The 20,448-nt window shown below is 37.6% G+C and overlaps 1 protein-coding gene across 1 annotated transcript; it reads right to left on the reverse strand.

Moving 5' to 3' along the window:
- Window positions 1–28: 28 nt before the first annotated feature.
- On the reverse strand, window positions 29–20,092 carry acsl2 (acyl-CoA synthetase long chain family member 2). The gene is made up of 20 exons (XM_041999167.1): window positions 20,016–20,092; window positions 9,318–9,547; window positions 9,096–9,210; window positions 8,820–8,884; window positions 8,632–8,733; window positions 7,833–7,932; window positions 7,012–7,190; window positions 6,875–6,907; window positions 6,591–6,642; window positions 6,361–6,434; window positions 5,972–6,049; window positions 5,744–5,878; window positions 5,502–5,636; window positions 1,918–2,086; window positions 1,748–1,836; window positions 1,556–1,672; window positions 1,248–1,391; window positions 1,044–1,145; window positions 886–957; window positions 29–779 (listed from the first exon to the last, which is right to left on the reverse strand). Exons 2-20 carry the CDS (start codon window positions 9,543–9,545, stop codon window positions 639–641), a joined length of 2,130 nt encoding a protein of 709 aa, XP_041855101.1. The 5' UTR covers window positions 9,546–9,547; window positions 20,016–20,092; the 3' UTR covers window positions 29–638.
- Window positions 20,093–20,448: the final 356 nt, after the last annotated feature.

The following is a 20,448-nucleotide window of genomic DNA, read 5'->3' on the forward strand; positions in this document are numbered from 1 at the left end:
TCACAAGATACCTCTCAGGGAAACTGCAGAAGGTTTTACAGATTATCCTTTATTTTTCACAAATCATTGCATATTTAAATTATTAATCCTGATGGTTTAACCCAAAATTATATCATGAGACTTGTGTGACCACTGATCTACAATAAAAAATGTTAATTAAAACCTTATGTTATGGTGATAGAGGGACCAAAAAACTATACAATCATACAGATAATGCAGCTTTTATGAGAAACGGTATCCCACGCACACTAAAGAATCCCTTTTAAAAAAAAAAGCTTCCTTAAGGAAAGTGTAGTTTAAATAAAATGTCTAATTTCATGTGTCTAAAGGTGGTTTCCTATAACTTGTGTGATTCTTCTTTCTACAGTTAGTTTCCCCCAGCGAACCACAGAGCTGTATTAGTGACAGGAGTAGCAGTGAGATTTTATCATTTAAAAGGTTTGAATCCATTCACATTATTTTCAAATGAAGAGTTAACACATAATCTTTATAAAATGGGGCCAAATGTGGAAAGAAGTTTAACGTTCTTAAAATCAGAGTAATAAATCTGTAGGTTTCTACATGAGGCACTGCATGAATTTTAGGGTTTAAATTTGCTTTCTCTGTGGACAGTGTTGATCCTCCAGGGCAGTGTGAAGTTAAGATGCCGTCTTGTTGTACATGCTAGATAGCTGTTGCTGAAAGACTTTCTGGATGTCGGTACGTCTGCTTTTCAGCGTCGGCGTGAGAAGGCCGTTGGCAACACTGAACATATCTGGGTGCAAATATAGGTCCTTTACCTGGGTTGATTCAGAGGTGAGACATGACATGTTAGCATAGCCCACTAAAAAACATTTTCTAGCTTGTAAATTTAAATTAAAACCAGGGTTATTGGAGACTACTCACCTGTTCAAAGGACTTCAGTCCTGCTTCTTTCCCCACAGCTCTCATGTCTTCTAACACTGCATTCTTTACATCCTGTTGGAAGTCAAGCAATTTTGCATTTTTTTTTTATAAGTTGTAACTATAAAGTAACTCTAAGAAAACTAAGACATTTGACATACAGGATTTTGGCACAGCTCCTGGTAGGACCCAACAAAACCTTGTTCTTTAGCCCAGTCAACAAACACTTCTCGGTCAGGCACAACTATCCCTATGAGATAAGACTGGTGACACGAAATACAAGAGAAAGTCAAACATCTAACTGGCACTCGAGGTAAGATAACGCTTTTAAACGTGGCAAAGGCAAATTCCTTTATGTAACGTACCTGTAAACTGTCTCCATGCACAAACACCTGGAACACAGGAACAGAACGCACATAGATATTTTCTATCTTCTCTGGAGCGATGTACTCTCCCTGGGACAACTTGAAGATGTTCTTCTTTCTGTCGATGATGCGCAGTGTGCCATTCTGACACAAGACATGCGTTAAACATGTCAAACATTTGCCAATTTACAAGACAATACATATATATATATATATATATATATATATATATATATATATATATATATATATATATATATATATATATATATATATATATATATAGGCTGATTATTCTCTAATCTTACTGGAAGCCATTGGCCCACATCCCCAGTGTGCAGCCAGCCATCGCTGTCCAAGGCCTCAGCTGTCTTCTCTGGGTCTTTCAAATAGCCTTTGAACACACTGGGCCCACGGACACAAATCTAAGAACAAAGCAGCGTTAAGTTTTTACACTGTCTGGGAATATGTAAAATATTGCACCTTTTACAATAGCGCACCTCTCCCTGTCTGTTCTTAGCAAAGTAGTTCATATCTGGTATGTCTTCCAGCCTCACCATAGCACAGGGTAAAGGAGCACCAACATGACCTGAAAAACAGACATGTACCTGCTAATCACAAGAACAATCTCTACATACAGTAAAGTATGAAGGAAAAAGAACCTTTTTACCTGTGCTGGCATCACCCGGCAAAGAGAAAGTGCAGCCTCCAGTGCACTCCGTCTGTCCATAACCTTCAAATATTAAACAGCCCAAAGTGGCTCTGAGGAAGGACAGCACTGTGGAGGAGATGGGTGCTGATGCAGTCAAGGCAAACCTCAGGTTGCCCCCTAAACTGGCCTGCAACACAAGTAAGATGCATGCAGAAAAAAATGTAAAAATTTTAAAAGTACACTGATTTCCATTTGAACCATGTTCACCCTCAGCCATAGTTTCCCATCTGTCATGACACACCAACCTAAAATCCTTCTCGTTCTTCAGTTGTTTGCTTGTGTGCGTGCCTCTCCAAAGCACTCCCACATGGCCAATATGCTGTGGGTGATTTTGGCATTGGTTGCTGGAACAATTGTGCTTCTCTTGTAAAGTTTGAATTAAGATTTGTTAACTATATGCCAGTCTAATGCTTTACATGTATAACTGTACTGAGAGGTATAAAATCAAGATGGTGACAACGGTAAAGTGAGCTGTTAACAGGTGCCATTTCAGACAGAAAACTAACAAAAAAGGTTTTGTGGGCTGATTTTTGAAGAAGCTGTACTCCTGACATTGACTACATGACCACTTATGAACACCAGAGCTTGTTATTTATGTCTGCATCATGTCTCCACATGGCAGATGGTCATCTGAAATACAGAGAAATCTAACAGAGTTTTCACAAATGATGTCACAATCAGTTCTTGTATCAGGTTAGGCATGGTAAAGGTTAAAACATTTAATTAACCTCTATGGATAACATCTAAGAAAAAGCTCTAGAGCTTAAACTTTGGAGAGAAACAAACAAACCTGATGAATGTTGGAAGCACATTCTTTGATCATATAAGAATAGTTTGGTATGAATCTGAATAAGATTACTACAGCAAATCTGATAGTAAAGAACGAAGGTAGGAGTGTGATGATCTGGGCCTACAGATGGCACCACGAAGGTCTGGATATAAAATATGACTTCTTGTTTTTGAAGGAACAAAACCAGAAAAGGATGTTTCCAATTTGTAAAGGCATAAAAAGTCATAACTGTGACCCCATTTTAACAACTGAAAGCTTTTTTTTTTCATTTCTAAGTGTTATATAGATGCAAAAACATCAAGTCTTTCAACATCAAAGCTTAATAAGTTAATGACTATGAGGTGCCCGGGTCCTGTGCCTTCACAACAAGATTAAGTTATCATCCTACCACCATTTAACCATTTAACCAAATTTGGCATTGTGCTCTAGGCCAAACTTTACAAATTTAAGTTGTGCTGCCATGTTATTTTAGAGAGTAAAGGCTCTGTCTTCAGGCAAGTTTTGTATTTTTCTAGTTGCAGTGTCTTAAACTTTATCGTTTAACATGTTAAGTGAGGAGTGTAGTGTCTAATAAGTAGCTCTGGAGTTGTTGTTTTTTTATTTGTTTATTTAAAAAAAAAATTAACATTTCTTTGAGTATAACACTGACATTTGAGTGAACTTCCACTCCTCAAAAGACTGACAGTTATTTTGAATGTTTTCAACTTGTGAATAATTTTTTCTCACTATGATGGACCTAAAAATTTGTTGGAAATTACTTCATAGCCCTTCCCAGATTGATGAGCAAGACCAGGGGTGTCCAAAGTTTGTCCTCAACGGCTGCCGTCCTGCAGGTTTTGGATGTTTCCTGTTGCAGTACACCTGATCAGATCAAGGGGTCAAAATGCTTTAGCACCACTTGACAACAAGCTTTTAAGGAGAGCGATTTAACCCCTGTAGCTTCCTCAAATTTAATACCTTCTGGTCACATTCATGGCCAAAAGTGTCCACACATCAGTATTTTTTCTGCTTTTTTTTCCATAAACCACTTGAACACTTTTAGACCTAGCTAAAAATCCCAAACATTATTATATGACTTTTATTTTCAATTAATAATAATTAATCATTTGAATTATTAATTATTCATTAAAAACATACAAAACATTAAATATTTTCTATAGAATAAATATTATGGGGATTGGATTTTGGAAGTGAAAGGAGTCTTGTATATGTCCAACATTAGCAACTAAACTGATTTGAAGTCATTAGTATTTTTTGTATCATCAGATACTTTCTCTAGTGACCTTCATGGCCAAAATAGCCCCCAATGACTTCCATTAAAACTATGTATTTTAATCACACTGTCATTACAGTTTAAAACTATTCATTCTTCAATCTTAACATTTCATTTTGTAGAAAAGTTGTGATATTTCACCTTTTTGTTGGATTCCACCAGATTCAACTGGTTTCTCATTGTAGGCAGAGGCAGAAAATCCTGGTATTATTTTATTATTTCTGATTATCAAAATGTTAATTTAGATGTTGATTAGGAAATTATTTCATACATATGCACAAAAAACCTTGACGTTCCCTGGTGGTCACACAGCTGTGTAACATGGGTGGCAAAAACACCAGGATTTCCTGTGTCTGCCTACAATGCGAAACCAGTTGAATCTGGTAGAATCCAGCAAAAATATCAAATATCACTGCTTTTCTACAAAATGAAATGCTGACATTAAAGACTGAAGTGCATTATTACCACAAAAGACACATCCTCTAATATTTATTATTCAGTTTTATGTAATAAATGACAGTAATTCAAATATTCAAAGTGGCATTTAAATGCTTACAATCCTAAAAATGATTGAATGTTTGGTATTTTTGAGCAGCACGGAAATTGTTTATTTGATTTTAAATGATTTATAAAATCAAAGCAGAAAAATAGTGATATACGACGATTTTATAGCAGTTTTTGTGTGTGGACACTTTTGGCCTTGAAGGTCACCAGGGGGTACTAAATTCATCAACAGAGTATAAGACGTTATAGAAAAGGACAGTGGATTTAAAAACTAAAAAGTCTTAAATAAAGAGTTATTGCAAAAATTAATTCCACTAGCCGCAACACAGACAAAAATAAATGAGGTGTGTTGAAGCAGAGAAACATCTAAAACCTGCAGGACTGCAGCCATCAAGGACTGTACCTGGACACACCAGGACAAGACCACTGCTGATGGCTTTGGGACTGTGTTTAATCAAACTACCAAAGGTTTGCTATTAAAGAGCTGCTTATACTTCCTGATGATCAATGAATTACATCTGATTAGCAGCACCTGACACTTATGTTTCCTTCTAATTCTAGATGAAGCAGTAAGATGCACTTAGTTTTTAACACACTGCTAAAGAAAAAACATGGTGCAATGTCTCTTGTACTGTTTATCTGAAGTTGCATTTACCCAGTTTTAAAACCTGATAATGACCAGCTTTTTCTTCTTCTTCTTTTTTTAATACTGTCCTAACTTGTAAAACCTTTATTTTTTTCAGAAAACATCTTTAGGAGCCAGTGTTGATAATATTAGTCATTTCAATTACTGAGAGGTGATATACAGATGTGTTCATTCATACTTTCTTTCATCACCAGAATGATATTGCACAGATGTTTACTCACTTCTGGTTTATATTAAATGACTAAGCAAAAAAAAAAAAAAAGAAAACCTTACACAGCAAAAGTACATATGATTCGGTTGAGGACCAGTTAGGGAGTTCAGCAACAAACCTGAATCTTGTTGAACACCAGTTTGTCCCACAGACTGTTGTTCCGCATAATCCCACTGCGAAGCTCTGCCTGCTTTCTCCTTACAGCAAAGTGAAGCAAGGCCCGTCCAAATGGAGAGGTCACAGAGCCCAGGATCTTTATAAGGATCAATGAAAAGTGTACAAGGGAAGAAACGTGATGATGGCAGCTTTCTCAGTGACAGATACAGCAATAAATCAGATCCTCTGAATGCATTTGCTGACCTTATCATAGATACGATTGAGAATACGAGGCACAACAGGGAAGAAGGTGGGTTTAAGAGTCTTCATGTCATCCATAAGAAGAGTAATGTCCCCTTGGTAGAATCCAACTCTGGCTCCAAAGGTGAACAGTGACAGCTGTGAGGGAAATAGATTTCATGTGGGGTTTAGAGGCAAACACTTAAAAACAAATGAACAAAGGAAAAACTTTTAGGGGAGAGGAGCAACTACCTGAATCATCCTCTCAAACATGTGGGCAAGCGGCAGGTAAGAGATCGACACATCCCCTTGTTGGAATGTAAATGAACCCTGAGAGAAAACAGGAAATAATATGAGCAAAGCACAAGGGAGAGATTACGATCAGGCAGCCGTATACAGCGAAGCCTCACAGGCAATGAAACAGGCTGTATGGCTTTTTTAGCAGCAGTTAGATAGAAGAATCTTCAGACAGGGGCAATTAGTTAAAGTACCTGGCAGCGACAGGGGCAATCAAACACCCAATTAATCATACCATTAGACACAGCGGGGAGGGGGACAAGTTTGGGATACAAGCAGATGGGAAGTGATGGTAGCTGCGAGGCTGTTCTCAATTACACAAGGAGGTGGAAGTGTAGACAGACCTCCAGGATCTTAATGACAGAGGAAGCATTGGAGGCGATGTTGCCGTGGGTGATCATGGCTCCTTTGGGCTTTCCTGGATAAATAAACAAAACATTATTGCAGAGTGCTGCAAAGCAAAAAGAGCTACAGTGGTGCCATAAAGAGAGGTTGTTAGTGGGCACTGTGGGACACTTCTCTTATGTTTTGAGTGAGGTATAATTATGGAGAGACTTCTGAGATCAGATGGTACCTGTGGTTCCACTGGTGAAACAAACCACTGCCAGATCCTGTGGCTGGGGCGGCTAAAGCAGGAGGCAAAAAATAAATAAATAAAATAAAATAAAATAATAATATGAGAATATGATTTGGGACTTCCTCCACTCTCAATCTATTCCCGTTTACATGCGAGTGCTAATGATCTCTGATGGAAGAGGGGCAATGATAGGGCTGTCAGGCAAGCATTTAGAGGGAGATCAGTTATTTACACCAGCCAGTCTGATGCGGTGATGTTGAAGCTGAAAGATGTGAACTCACCACAGGATCTTTGAGGTTCTGCCTTCCCAGGTCCTAAGAGGTGCACATAGAGGAGCATTCACATCAATCTACACTTCCTTGATAATGGCTTGATTAAAGGGGGTTACACTGTGATTTAGGGCTTCAACCCTCCTCACCAAGATCTGTTCCAGTTTCAAAACCTCCACCTCGCACTTCCCCGCCCTCTCTGCAAAGGCTTGGCTGAAGTCGGTAAAGAGAACCAGACAGGAGATCTTTGGAGTCAAGCCTTTCTCCTTGTTCTCCAGCAAAGATGTCGCCCTCTCCTCCCGGTCACAAATCACCACTGTCATCTCGGCTACCCAGAAACAAATAGTGTGGATTGATGTTCTGATCAGAGAAAAAAATCGCAGCTTTTCCACCACCTTAACATATTTTTTTTTATTGTAAATTAGAAAGCTGAAGTAAAAAACCAAATTCAATTATTTTCAACTGACTACATTTCCAAAAAAAAAAAAAAGAGGGGAAAACTGTTTTCTGCTGTGGTGTAGCTACAGAGTTTCATCTGCCATATTTCTATCTTTCGTAATTTCCTTACAAATTTATATTTTACATGAGATACAATTTTGCCTACATACAAAGATCCAGGGGTTCATGGCATGTTTAAAACTTCTGTGATAAAACACCCCCATAAAGGGAGTTCATTTCAACTCAAAGTTTATTCAATTTTCTGTTTTTAATGACTAAGCTAAGACAAGAGTAAAGTATTCATGTTTACTATGTTTTCAAAGCCTCTGTGAACTTCTGTTACTTCTTTATAAACTATTACTTTTTTTTTAACAAATTCTATGCACACTGTTCTTCCTTACACTTGCATTTTTTCTTCATACACTTTGAATAGCTCTAAATTTTCAATTTTCTGACTTATTCACTTTGAGGGTTTTAATTGCATTTTGGCCTGAGTTATGTTTTGGGTCTTTCTACATGCAGGGTTTCATACCAAGGTTGGTAATATGGACCATTGCCTCCATCCCAAGTGTGTCATACAGAGGCACCAGCACCATGGAGTAAGTATAGCAGGCCACCTCTGTAATGATCCACTGTCACCAGCAGAGGGAGACAAAGGAGCATCATTAAAGTCTCTCAGGCTTCATTTATTACTGTGTACTTGAGGTAAATATCTCACATTAAGAGCTTATACATAATGATCTACTCTATCATGCATTTCCCATTTACACAACAAGCAAAACAATTTTCCAAATAGACAGCACTCAGGGTGCATTGATTGAAAATGAGAGATAATTTTATGCTCCATCAGACCATCAGCCTTTCATTTTACCAGTCAACACATGGATGACAGAAATAGGCTTTTCTGATGGATATATTTGAAGAGAAAAAAGGTTGGAAGCAGACAGGCTTCTTCATGAGCTGCTCTGCAGACCTACATTCACCACCAGCACCTTGTTTTCAATATGAATAAAAGAAAACAAAAAAATATATAAAATTCATCCAGGTGTTGACTGAATTCCTGAAAACGCATTTATTCATCCAATTACGTCTCCCCTCACAAAAACAATCCCTGAATGCCTTAAATGGTTTTGATGTAACTCTTTCCCCTTCTCCAGCTCTGTCGATAAATAAAAAAGCTATGTGCTTATTTTATTCGTTTAGCACGCCGTGGATATGTTAAGATGGATAAAACACTGGCTGTCATCGAAGGGGGATTTTTAAGTTCAGGGGTTTAAACAGCAAGATTTTGTAAGCTCAATCTCTAACCCATACATCAGAAACATTAATACCTCAGGCCTGTTTTGTGCGAATATCCCAATAAATTGTTGCGTATTCAGTTGACAGCCCTTCGCGATCAGGCCACAGCCAAGCCACTGTGCCTTCTGAGCCACCTGCAAGATAGGAGATGTACAGTCTGCACACAGTAAAGGGTAACACGTTACACACGAGGGCTACTCTGTTTGCAAATGTGTCATACCTCAGTGTAAGAGATCCACTCGTAGGGTTGGCCTGGCTTCCTGAAGCCAAGACACGGGCCATTTCCTAAACAGCACAAACCAGTTGTCATGTCAGTTCAAACATATGCAGCTGTGGTAGGATGCTGTTAGTAATATCATTCTTCAGTACTTTAACTACATATCCGGTATGCCCAGAAAAGAACTAGCTTTTCCTTTTGATTGTGTTTGCCTTGCCCTTTCTTCAACATAATTCACATTAAGGGTTAAATGCTTAGAATATGTGTGGTGTGTAACACCTGTGATCTTAACGCCCCTCTGGAACATGTCGTAAGCCGTCCTAATGTCATCATAGTAAAACTCCAGCAGATTTTCATCTTTCAGAAGAGCAGATCTCCTGCAGTTGGGATCTCCCTGCATGCAAACAAAATCCTCACTGACAACTAAATACAAACCTATGATCATAACATTAACGCATGTCCAAATACTGTAATGCCAAGTATTGGCCATGATCAACTCACATTGATGGCAACAGACTGGGCCTGCAGGTCACAGGGAGGATGCATGGGTCGAGGACGGGTCACCAGCCAGTATGCAGTGAGAGAAGCCAGGGCCCCTAAACCCAGCAAAGAGGAGGTAGAGAGGGAGAAGGATGGCAGGGATGGCAGAAGACTCCACAGGTCCTCAGACTCAGAGCCTTTAAGTCCTGTGTGGGAGCACAGTAACTGCAGCCACTCCTGTAAATGCATCGCTAAGAGAAGGAAAGAAAACCAAGTATTTAAAAAAAAAAAAACTGTGTTGCAGATTTAAAAAATGCTGTAAAAACAAATATGTAGCAAATGGTTTTCATCTAAAAACTTTATTTGCAGTTCAGAAGTGAATTGACAGCAGCTTTTTTTAGAAGGTTCACTAGGTCTTCTATCATGTGGTTGTCTAACTTAATCCAACTGACACATAAAACTGAACATTAGCTGCCTTAAGAGTTGACACTATGCCACCTAGTGACACAAAGTTGCAACCTCATTGCATCATTGTAGGCTACCTTGAGCATTCACAGAATCAGAGCACATAGAAAATTTCCTTATCAGCATGTTAGCTTGAGCAAAGGTTTTACAGCACTGTCGATGGATGTCTTTGTCATGACCTAAGTACTTATTTTCCTCACACACATGTAGAGGACAGTCAGACAAATAAAAGAAAGGAAAAGTTGAATTTCTCAGTGGTTCCATCATTATTTAGCTTTTCTTAGCATACCACAGATTAGGATATTTATCTGGTCCAGTGACACTGTGACTTTAGTGGCGACAGTGTTGCTTTTGTGTTGCTGTTACCTGTTTCGTGTCTTTTTCTGTAATACTTTTGTACGTTGATTCTGTAGCACACAGCCTTCGAGAGACGCTATCACTCTGAGCTGCAATTTATGATTACTTCATGATTAATTATGTTAAATCCCTTTTTTTCTCACTCACTCAGAGATTGTTCAGCCTGTAATAAAATTAGAAAGGCTTTAAAAGAATTCGGAAAACCAGAAAGAATTTTGTCAAACTTTTTCATAAAATCTAATGTGATATAAAATCCATTCTGGTGGAAAATTAGCTCAAAAGCTCATGATCAAAAGTTTAACATATAAATGCAACTCTAACTTTAACACACTGGTAGCACTACAGTGCTCTATGCACATACATGAAATTTGTATGCTTTCTTCCTTTATCCAAGTAACTTTTTTTTCTCAACAGAGAAATACAATGAAGAAAAATCAGCTGCAAATGTATAGTTTGTAAAACGGTAGGCTTATATGGTTTACTGTTGCACTGCTTTCATATTATAAACACTCTGGACAGAAACAAATATTTTATGTTTTTTATTCTATTTTTATTCTTCTCCCATACCAAAACCTTACAGCTCTGTTACCCACAATACACATTTCTTTGTAGCTATCGTCTTTCAAACTCCTCATCTCCATATATTTTTATATATAAAGATTTTGTAACTTCTCACTAACACAGACTGATGTGTAAAATCTCCCCAAGTCTCCTTTAAACAACCCCATACTCTACTCATGTGGCTTCAATAAATAATACAACAACAAATGAGAACTAAGTTAAATGTGAAAGCAACATTGCACATGTCAAAGTTTAGGATCCAGTCTGAAGTGCCTGGCTTGAAGGCCGAACAACACAGCCTTGGCACTGCTCAGAGACAAAGGAAGAAAAGACTTGGGCTCATGCAGGGTGTGAGAGGGGGAGGCAATGAGTGGAGAGACATCAGGAAGTAATAATGATTGGCTTAACCGAAACAGGCGCTGAAGGTTACTTTCAGTCATGTTGTGCCACTTTATCAGCCACTGGGGAGAGGAAAAACACACATGGGGAGTACAGTAGCTAGAGGCATGTGGGGAGATGGGGCGATAGGGGAAGAAGGGGAAAGTCCACCCCAAATTACTTCCCTGCCAGACTTCAATATTCATATAAAAAAAACTGAATGAATCAATGACAAACAGGGAGGGTGATTTTTTTTAATTTACATCATCAGAATAAACTTTAACAACATTCACACACACACACACAAGTCTACAAAATGTATGTAGTTTTGTAGATTTTGTTGTATTTTTTTTGTCAATTCATGTTCCATCAGAAACTGAATTCATTCCACTGAATAAATCCTTTCTTTCCCACAGACTCCCCTCACTGAATACCCCTCAACCTCTCACCTACTTTCCCCCCAGGACCCAGGAGAGGAGGAGGGGGCAAAACGAGCAACATATCACCCCTCCCTCCTCTGTCACCGGGCGATGCTGACTGAGGAAAACGAGGCCTCAATTATTCTCAAAGGTTTTCTAATCTTCTTTAAGCAGCAATTTATGGGAGCTAAAGCTGTTTAGTTGCCACTTTACACCTGCTGAAGCAACAAGACAGCTGCTGATCCCTCTGAGCCCTTTCACTGGGCAAATAGATGGAAAACTGAGAGCTTTTTAAAATGTGACCTAAAAAAAAACGGGGGGGGGGGGGGATTGGGTGTCGAAGAGATCTCCCTGACAGAAAGCTTCCTGGTTCTCTGTCTCTCCCCACCCCCCCTCCCTCATTCCCTTTCATTGTGGCCAATGTGGAGGTCCAGACAAGGACCATTGTTCTCCCAGCTTTTACTCCTCAAAGACATGAAACATAATAAATGGCAAGCATGTGAAAATGTAGTGCAGGAAACAAATGCACCTACAGCTTGCCAATTCCTGCTCCAACAAGACAAAAAAAATGTTTCTAAGGCTCACATCTAAATTTTCAAATGTTTTCCATTCAACAAGTGGACTGACGTTTAGCAGCAACAGTGGATCAAAAATAGGTTGTGTGTAAATAATTTGCCAATTAACAGATATCCTGCTTTGGAGAACACAAAAATGCTGTAAAGCAGCAGAATGTGGGTTCATGGGGAGACAGCAGGCTTGTAACAGAAGGCCTGAGTCATCCTGCATGTCTGTGCACATGCTGACAAGCAGAGGCAAAGCTGAGAGCTATTAAGAGCTGGTGGTAAACAAGAGATCAACAGAAACCAAAAACCAGTTTGTGGAAAAATCTGGCTTGTGATCAAGGATAACTTTAATAAATGCCTGGAGTAAAAGTGTGATAACTTTCAGTAACTGTAAAAGTTGATTTGAATGTCACATTAAGTTAATTTTAAATCCAAAGAGTCTCACATTATGACAACTAGGACCAATATAAGTAAAATGGGAGATTAGAATTATAACAAATCACAAATATTTATCAGATATCACCCCAAAGACAAACCAGAAACAAAAGAGAAGAGCCCTTTCAGTAACTATGACATCAAACATAGATTTACAGTTTAAGGAACAAATTGGGGAAAGTGTCAATGACATGTGGACTAGAGAAGCTGGGGATTGGACCAATATAGCCATTGGCTGGAGGACAAACTGTCATCTACAGTATCTAGCAAACAAAACAGCTGTGAGTGGGCCAATATTCTAAATGAGGCATCCATGGGACAGATACTTAAACAATTTAATTCACAAAAGGAAATGAACAGAGGAAATATATTAGAGGTGCCTCAAGCCTTGAGTTGAAAGCTTTTGTGTCACAGAAACCATGTGCACAACCTTACACATGATTACAAGTTCAGCTGAGTATATGGAAAGTGCTATGATTAGGTGTACTGGTATGGTCTTATATGATTTTTTAAACATTTTCACCAGGTCACCTAATCCTAAATGCACAAGAACCCAAATCCATTATGCTGGAAACACAGACATGAAGTGAACAATTTGACCACAGCACCAGCATTGCAGGCCATCCTCTCTCCAGATGAGCAGCCTCTGCATAGGACCGCAGACAGACAGTGTGAGGAGGACCAGGGTCCAACCTTCACAAAGCAGCAGGACCAGGCTAAAATCTGAACCGATCATCAGTCAACACTGCATAACAGGAAACAGAATTAATATATTACTTTGCTGGTGGACATGTGCTGTTCCTCTTCAGCAACATATGGATCAGCTTATAGAGAAGTGCTGAAAAACATGATACAGCAGCCCTGAATTTCTAGACATGTTCTAGAGGGGTTGTATGCATAATAAAAATGTCTGCATTATTTGCAGGTATTTCCCTGCCAGCTAGCAAGTAAAACAAGTGTTCCCAGGTACAAATACAGCAGAATGTCCTCCAGACCATTACACCATGTGTCGGTGCTAATATTTCATTGCAACGTCCTCTCTGCTGATCTGTACTGTACTGTAGATATGCTTAACCAAGAACAGCAGTTTCTAAGGCTTTTTCTTCTTTGAGATAAAACATCAAGCAGAGTATCCCCTGCTGAGAACTGCATGCTTTTACAACAATCCATAGACCCAGGAAATGACTGGTATTCATGTGGGAAAATGGCTGATAATAGTTCCACCACAATACTTCATAACTGACATGAGGGTCTTCTCCTGAAAAGCTGTTCTTGGTCTGCACTAAGCATGTCCATTGTTAGGCCAAACAAATCCATTTTTAAGTCAAATGTTTCCAGCTCTCCATTGCTGGTCTTTTCCTGTATTCACTTTTCTTAGCACAACTCAGTGCAGAAGTAGCAGCGCATCCAGAGGAGTGAGTGGTCTGACCGAGGGCAGGTGAAGACACAGTTTCAAGATGGACTAGTGAGGCTGGATGGTCAGCAAAGGGAAATAAAGAGAAAACGAATAGAAAGAATGCTGGCTGTGATTCTCAAATGAAGCGTGAAGAACACAGTCACACACACTTGGTAACAATGACGTTTTTCTTCTAGAGAGGGAAAGGAAACAGAGAATAAAGGAGAGAGACCTCACATCATGCTCGTAGAAAATACCTTCACTTTCCACCAAACAGTGGGCAATCTCTCAGAGTGTCAAAGTCATTTGAAACCCTGCAAACAGTAACTAAGCAGCACCAGAATGAAATGCATTTGAGACAACCACACTTCCTCGCATCACGAGGACATGCCAGAGTGTGATGATGCCAGCATGATAAAGCACACTGTGCTGAAACTCTCAAACAGACTGATGATGCCAGAAATATGATATTCTCTATAATTTAAACAATTCTATACATGCTGCATGCTTAAGAATCTACAATACATACATACATACATACATACATACATACATACACTACTCACAAAAAGTTAGGGATATTCAAATTTTGGGTAAAATTTACAGAAAATGTCAAAAGTTGATTCTACTCTGATATTATATCATGATGTAGGACATTTTAGTAGAATCATAGGATGCTAATTCCTTCATCTAAAATAATTTTCTGAGACATATAGAAGCTCAGTATAATATCATTAACTTGTCATGTGTTTGGTGTTGTCTTGGCCTAATTAAGTCTACATGTGAACAGGATGATGAAGAGGATCTTTAGACACAAACGTCATTGAACCAGAACATTTAGTGCTTCATTCATTGTTCAGACACTTGTTTTGTCTTTTTTTTTTGTCGTTATTTTCTTGTTAGATAACAGCATGTTATGAAAATTTAACTTAAACAGGGAAAAGTTTAGAAAGTTATAAAAGTTATAATGAATTTAAGGTTTATTCTGACATCATACCACTAGTCAAATAACACTAACTTTTTTAAGACAAGACAAGATAAGACAAGATAAGACTCAGAGGAAATTATAAATAAAACAAAGCTGTTGTTGAGATATATACATAAAACAGAAGAATTAAGAAATAAAAATGAAAAGTTGATTATTTACAAAATGTCCAATAATAACTTATGCTGTCTTTTATTGTGCATTTGTGTTTTTTGTCTACTGGGCGCTGTGCTTGTTATACAGTCTAACTGCTGCAGGAAGGATCCGTGATAGCGCTCCTTCACACATTTGGGGTGAAGGAGTCTGTTACTGAAGGAGCTCTGCAGTGCTGTCAAAGTCTGGGAGCTGTTCTCCAACATGGACGACAGTTATACATCGTCCGCTTTTCTCTTACCACCTCTACTGGGTCCAAGTGGCATCCCAGTACAGAGCTGTCCTTCTTCATCAGTTTGTTCAGTTACTTGATCTCTGCATTCTCCTGCCCCAGCAGACAGCTCCATAAACAATGGCTGATGCCACCACAGTATGAAAAAAGGTTCTCCGGAGCGCTCACTGCACTCCAAAAGACCTCAGTCTCTGCAGTAGGTAAAGTCTGCTCTGACCTCTTTTGTAAAGTGCAGCAGTGTTCAGCGACAAGTCCAGTTTATTGTTCAGGTGAAAACCCAGGTACTCTCATCATCTCTATGTCCATTCCATTCACATTCCATCCATCCATCCACCCATCCACCCACCCATCCATCCATCCATCCATCCACCCACCCACCCATCCATCCATCCACCCACCCATCCATCCATCCATCCAGGTAAATAAACATAGTCTTTAAACAATAATATGTAAGATGAGAGATTAAGATCAGATTCTCATTTGATAAGATTGTCAGAAAATGTTTGGGTAAGTACTGAAACTAAATTCAGCCAGAATTATCCTGAGCTTGGAGAAGGTACAAAATGCCAAAGTTTTATACATACGTGTAGAGAGAGATTTGGCAAACACACCAGTAGGGCAGAAACTTAAAAGGAAAAGTGCTCACATTTTACTTTAGTCATAGGAACTGCACCTACTTCTGATGTTAGTGGCTCATTTAATGACTGTTATCAACTGGTCTCTCTCCCAAAAATACAGACAGCGGGGGCACTTCTTTATGTCTGATTAGGCTGAAGGTGAAATGACTTTGCAAATAGAAGTACACATTTGTGAACAGAGGAGATGTGAGTGGCATAAATCAGCTGCTGGATTTTTACCCAGTGGACTGGGATTTATGTCCTATGTGGAACTGTTTATTTTAGTTTATTTCTTAGTTATGTGGATCTACAATACATACATGTATGTGTGACATGGACCATATTATCTTGGCTACATGCAGTATATGATGCTGCAAAAATGATTTATGAAAACAACAGAACTTTAGATTATTATGCACACCTGCAATCTTCCACCATCTTTTTCATGCTATTTCATAATTGCTGTGCTCAAAACAACATGTGTTTTATACAGTCTTTTTTGGGGGGGACTCCAAAACATTTGATTTGGCTTGTTTTATCTCCATCTGCTCTGCCTTTCTATTCCAAAGCAAGTATTTAGTACAAGCCTGAGAAGTACAAAACCTATTTTTGATGGTTACATTAAATTTAACATTTAATATTTCAATGTACGATTTAAACTTAATTCAGTAGCTGTTCCTGTTTACATGTAGCATTTAGTAGCCAATCAAAAGCATTAAAAATTCATATCTTTGTAATGTTTCTTCTATTAATGTTTTAAAAATTAATAACATTGTTAAGTAGTTATATGCAACAAGTAAATGTTCTTCCACAGAGAATAGCAGCTACCAGCGTGGTTCAAAGGCTGATTAGGTTACAACTGTTTACAGCAAATAATGCTGATGAACCAGAGGCAAGGTCACAGTAAAAATGTCAACATGTATCCAAACTAAATCCTCTTCTGAGCTGATTTGATGCTCTGGATTTCCTGGATGTTGCAAACCACCTTGAATTCTATTAAATCCATATAAATCTAGTACAAAAAGTAAGGAATGTGCGTTTGGTCAGTTATTGCTACCTTTTAACATTACCAATTTTTGTATTATACATTGTTGGATATCTTGATTATTTACCTTTACAACAAGGTATAACTTGTAAGGACCGATGGCAGTGCCCACTGTGTCTAAGATCAGGGCTTTCACAGAAAATGCAAAAACCTTTCCTTACAGGAGGCAAAATAAGACAATACTTAAAGAATTACTTAGATTGTTTATAATAAAAAAAAAAAAGAAAAAGAAAATTTACAGATATTCTTTATTCTAAACTAAACCTGTTCAACTGTGTCCAGAAATACAAAAAAGGGTGTTGCAGAAAAGTATTCTTGTTCATTTTCTACTCATAGCATCCACAGGTTTTCTATTATACAAAGTGGCAAAGTAACTATTCTGCTAAGGTAGCACATAAACATTTTGACTAAAATGATGCAGCAAGAAACATGCTGTACCCTGTCAGCACTGGGACAAACTTATATACAGCATGTGCTATAATTTGAATACAGTGTGGCTTTTGTTCTCTGATTGTCCTCTAAAGTAAGGTAAAGGTCAGTGTGATAACGTTGCAGCAAAATTAAAAATTACATGTTTGTGAGTGAGAGGAAAATAAAGCATGTGTTTTTATTAAATATAAGTCAAAATAAAAAAAAATTAATAAGGTCACGCACTAATATTTCGTCATTCGTTGTGGCATTGTTTCTGCAAGAAACAAGATTTATTTCCATCCAGTGTTGCATTAATTTTTCACCAAGATGTTGTATTGATGATGGGAGAGTCGACCACTGTGCAAAGCCTCAAAGATTCTCAATGGGGTCCAGGTCCAGGTCTGGACTCTGTGGTGGCCAATCTATGTCTGAAAATGATGTTTCCTGCTCCCTGAACTGCTCTTTCACAGTCTGAGCCTGACAAATCCTCAGGGAAGAAAAAATCCATTGATAGATACACGTTGCTGCATCTTTCAAAATGGTTTATAAAACAAGCTGCAATGTCAGAATATTCACAGCCACTATGAAGCTTTCCGATTAGGCTCACGGCCACCGATGGACTGGTTGCAGCCACTGCTAAGTGGCCACTGTAAGAGTGATTAGACTGCAGGACGATGGGACATGTAGGTCTGCCAAACAGCCATTTTCCCTCAGACAGGTTAAAAAAAAATTTGAAAAAAGACAACTTATATATTTTTTTTTATAAATATCTCCCTCAGAAAAAAAGTGTTATACTTGAAGTTTATTTCATTAAGTATACTTGAGTATAAGTATAGCAAGTATACTATGGACCATGTACTTGTAGTTTACTAAAAAGTACACTACCGTTCAAAAGTTTGGGGTCACTTCCCTATTGAATCCCATGGCAAAGTGACCCCAAACTTTTGAACGGTAGTGTATATTAACTTAATACTTCTTTGTAATCAATCAGAACATTTTAAGTTTATAAAAGTACACTTCCAAGTAAACAAGTACACTCATTTATATACTACTAGTGTACTAGGTAAATACTTCTAGTCCACATTTAGTTTATTGAAGTATTCTTTAAGTATACTTTTATGAATTACTAAAACTAAACTTTTAGGAACATAAAGATAATGCATTTGAGCACACATACTGTTCACTGTAAACTTTTGAACTCCAGCACTACGTGATTTTGACATGTACGTTTATAACAGGCAATACCTCAAAGCAAATGTGTGTAGTCAAAAACATTTTTAATCTGCTAAATTAAATGTAACCACGAGTCAATGACTTGATCTTATTCTGTACTTGGATCAAGATATACTAAGTATTAGTATTTTGCAGAAAGAAGTAAAAAAAATATACTTAAGTACAACTATAAGCTTTAGTATGAAAGTATATGTTGTAGTATTAATGTATTTAATCTCAGACTTATCTTTATATTTTTCAGTATAAGCTAAGTATACTTCACTATAATATTCTTAAGTATATAAAATATAGTATATAAAAGTAAACTTTCAGTATACCGTCTCAGTTTTAGTATAAAATAAGTATACTCGTAATACACTTGAATAAACTACTTTTTGCTAAGGAAATATGTTGTCATTTTTGAAGAGCCACATTTTTATTTCTATTCTTAGGTTGTAAAATAAAGAAAAACAAAACTTCTGCAAAAAGGGGATAGACAGACTTTCTTCTATGGGCTGTAGATAACTGTGGAAAATTATGGGACAGAAAGTCTATATTTTCCAACCTAATGACAAGCAAAATAGATAAAACAAAAATATTACTGGTACTTATAGTGATATATTTTTAAAAAGTTAGTTTTCTGTTTGTTTGTTTGTTTGTTTTGGTTTTATGCATTTTTACAGCTGTTCTGACGCTGCCACTTTAGGATCTCAGCACTGCTGAAAGAAAGTGAACAAGAGGCAACCAATAGTAGGTTTTGTTTTTGGTTTAGCTAACTTTATCTCTCTCTAACAATTGTGTATGATAAAAGGGAATAACAGTTCTTTGTTTTTTGTTTTTTTAACAAACAAAACAGCTTAAATTAATTTTTTCATTTCTGTCATTCAGTTTGTTAGTAAAAGTTCTACTGTTGTTTTGCTTCAATGTAATTTCACCAAGTTTAAGTGATTTCTGATCACGATTATTCAGGAACAACAATTTTTTCAATCCTAATTTCTTTCTTCAAGACCACACTATCCTTCCAGTTTTTAATAATGTGTTGAATAGTTATTAACCAATTATAGTTGTTTCTGCAATCTCCTTACATGTTTTCTCTGCTTGATGCCTGTCAATGATTTGACCCTTCTTTTTCCACGACCACAGGATGGGTCCTTCTACATGGTTGTTTTGCTTTGTTAAATCCAGGTAGCGACTTTTTTTTTGTTTTGTTTTGTTTTTTCTTAGTGCGCACGCACACACATATATATATACATATATATATATGTATATATATATGTACTATGAAGTCGGTTCTGCAAAAGTTTATTCACACGTTGAGTGAGTCATCTTCCCTGGGCTCCAAAGACTGACTCGCTCGAAAACGTGGAAACTTGGCGAGATGCAGGAGAACTTTTCTTATTGTACCTGGGCATCCAGGTTCAGAGATAATGTTTCTTTTTCAAAGGTAAATAACAAGGATAATAAGTACAAAACAACTAATTAAATCTTACCTGAGTAAGTCGCGGGCCTTGAAATTGTCCAAGATTGCACTGCAAAGATCAGCACTTCTGCATGAGACCTATCGGAATTTGTCAAAAGGTCAAGTCTCCCACACCAAATCCAAGCTTCCGGTTAGGACTTTCAAAGTAAAGCTATGACCCATCATCGTTCTTAAATTATTGTGTCGTCAAATTCAATTATGTACTGCATTTTTCATGGTTTGGGAGGGAAAAAAGAAAGAAAACAGAAGAAAAACAAAAATGATACAGTGAAAAAACGGGTCTCAATGCCGAACTAAAATGAAGAAAGAATTAAATTAAAGAAACGAACAATCCAATTATTTTAAAACAAAAAATTTAGTAAGAATGTCTGTCACCTTTTCATTTGAAGTTAGTCAAAATAGTTTGCTTGAAAAATAAACAGCGTTGGTTTGTGATGTGCTTT

Source organism: Melanotaenia boesemani, chromosome 11 (genome assembly GCF_017639745.1).
Source record: "Melanotaenia boesemani isolate fMelBoe1 chromosome 11, fMelBoe1.pri, whole genome shotgun sequence".
NCBI lineage: Eukaryota > Metazoa > Chordata > Actinopteri > Atheriniformes > Melanotaeniidae > Melanotaenia > Melanotaenia boesemani.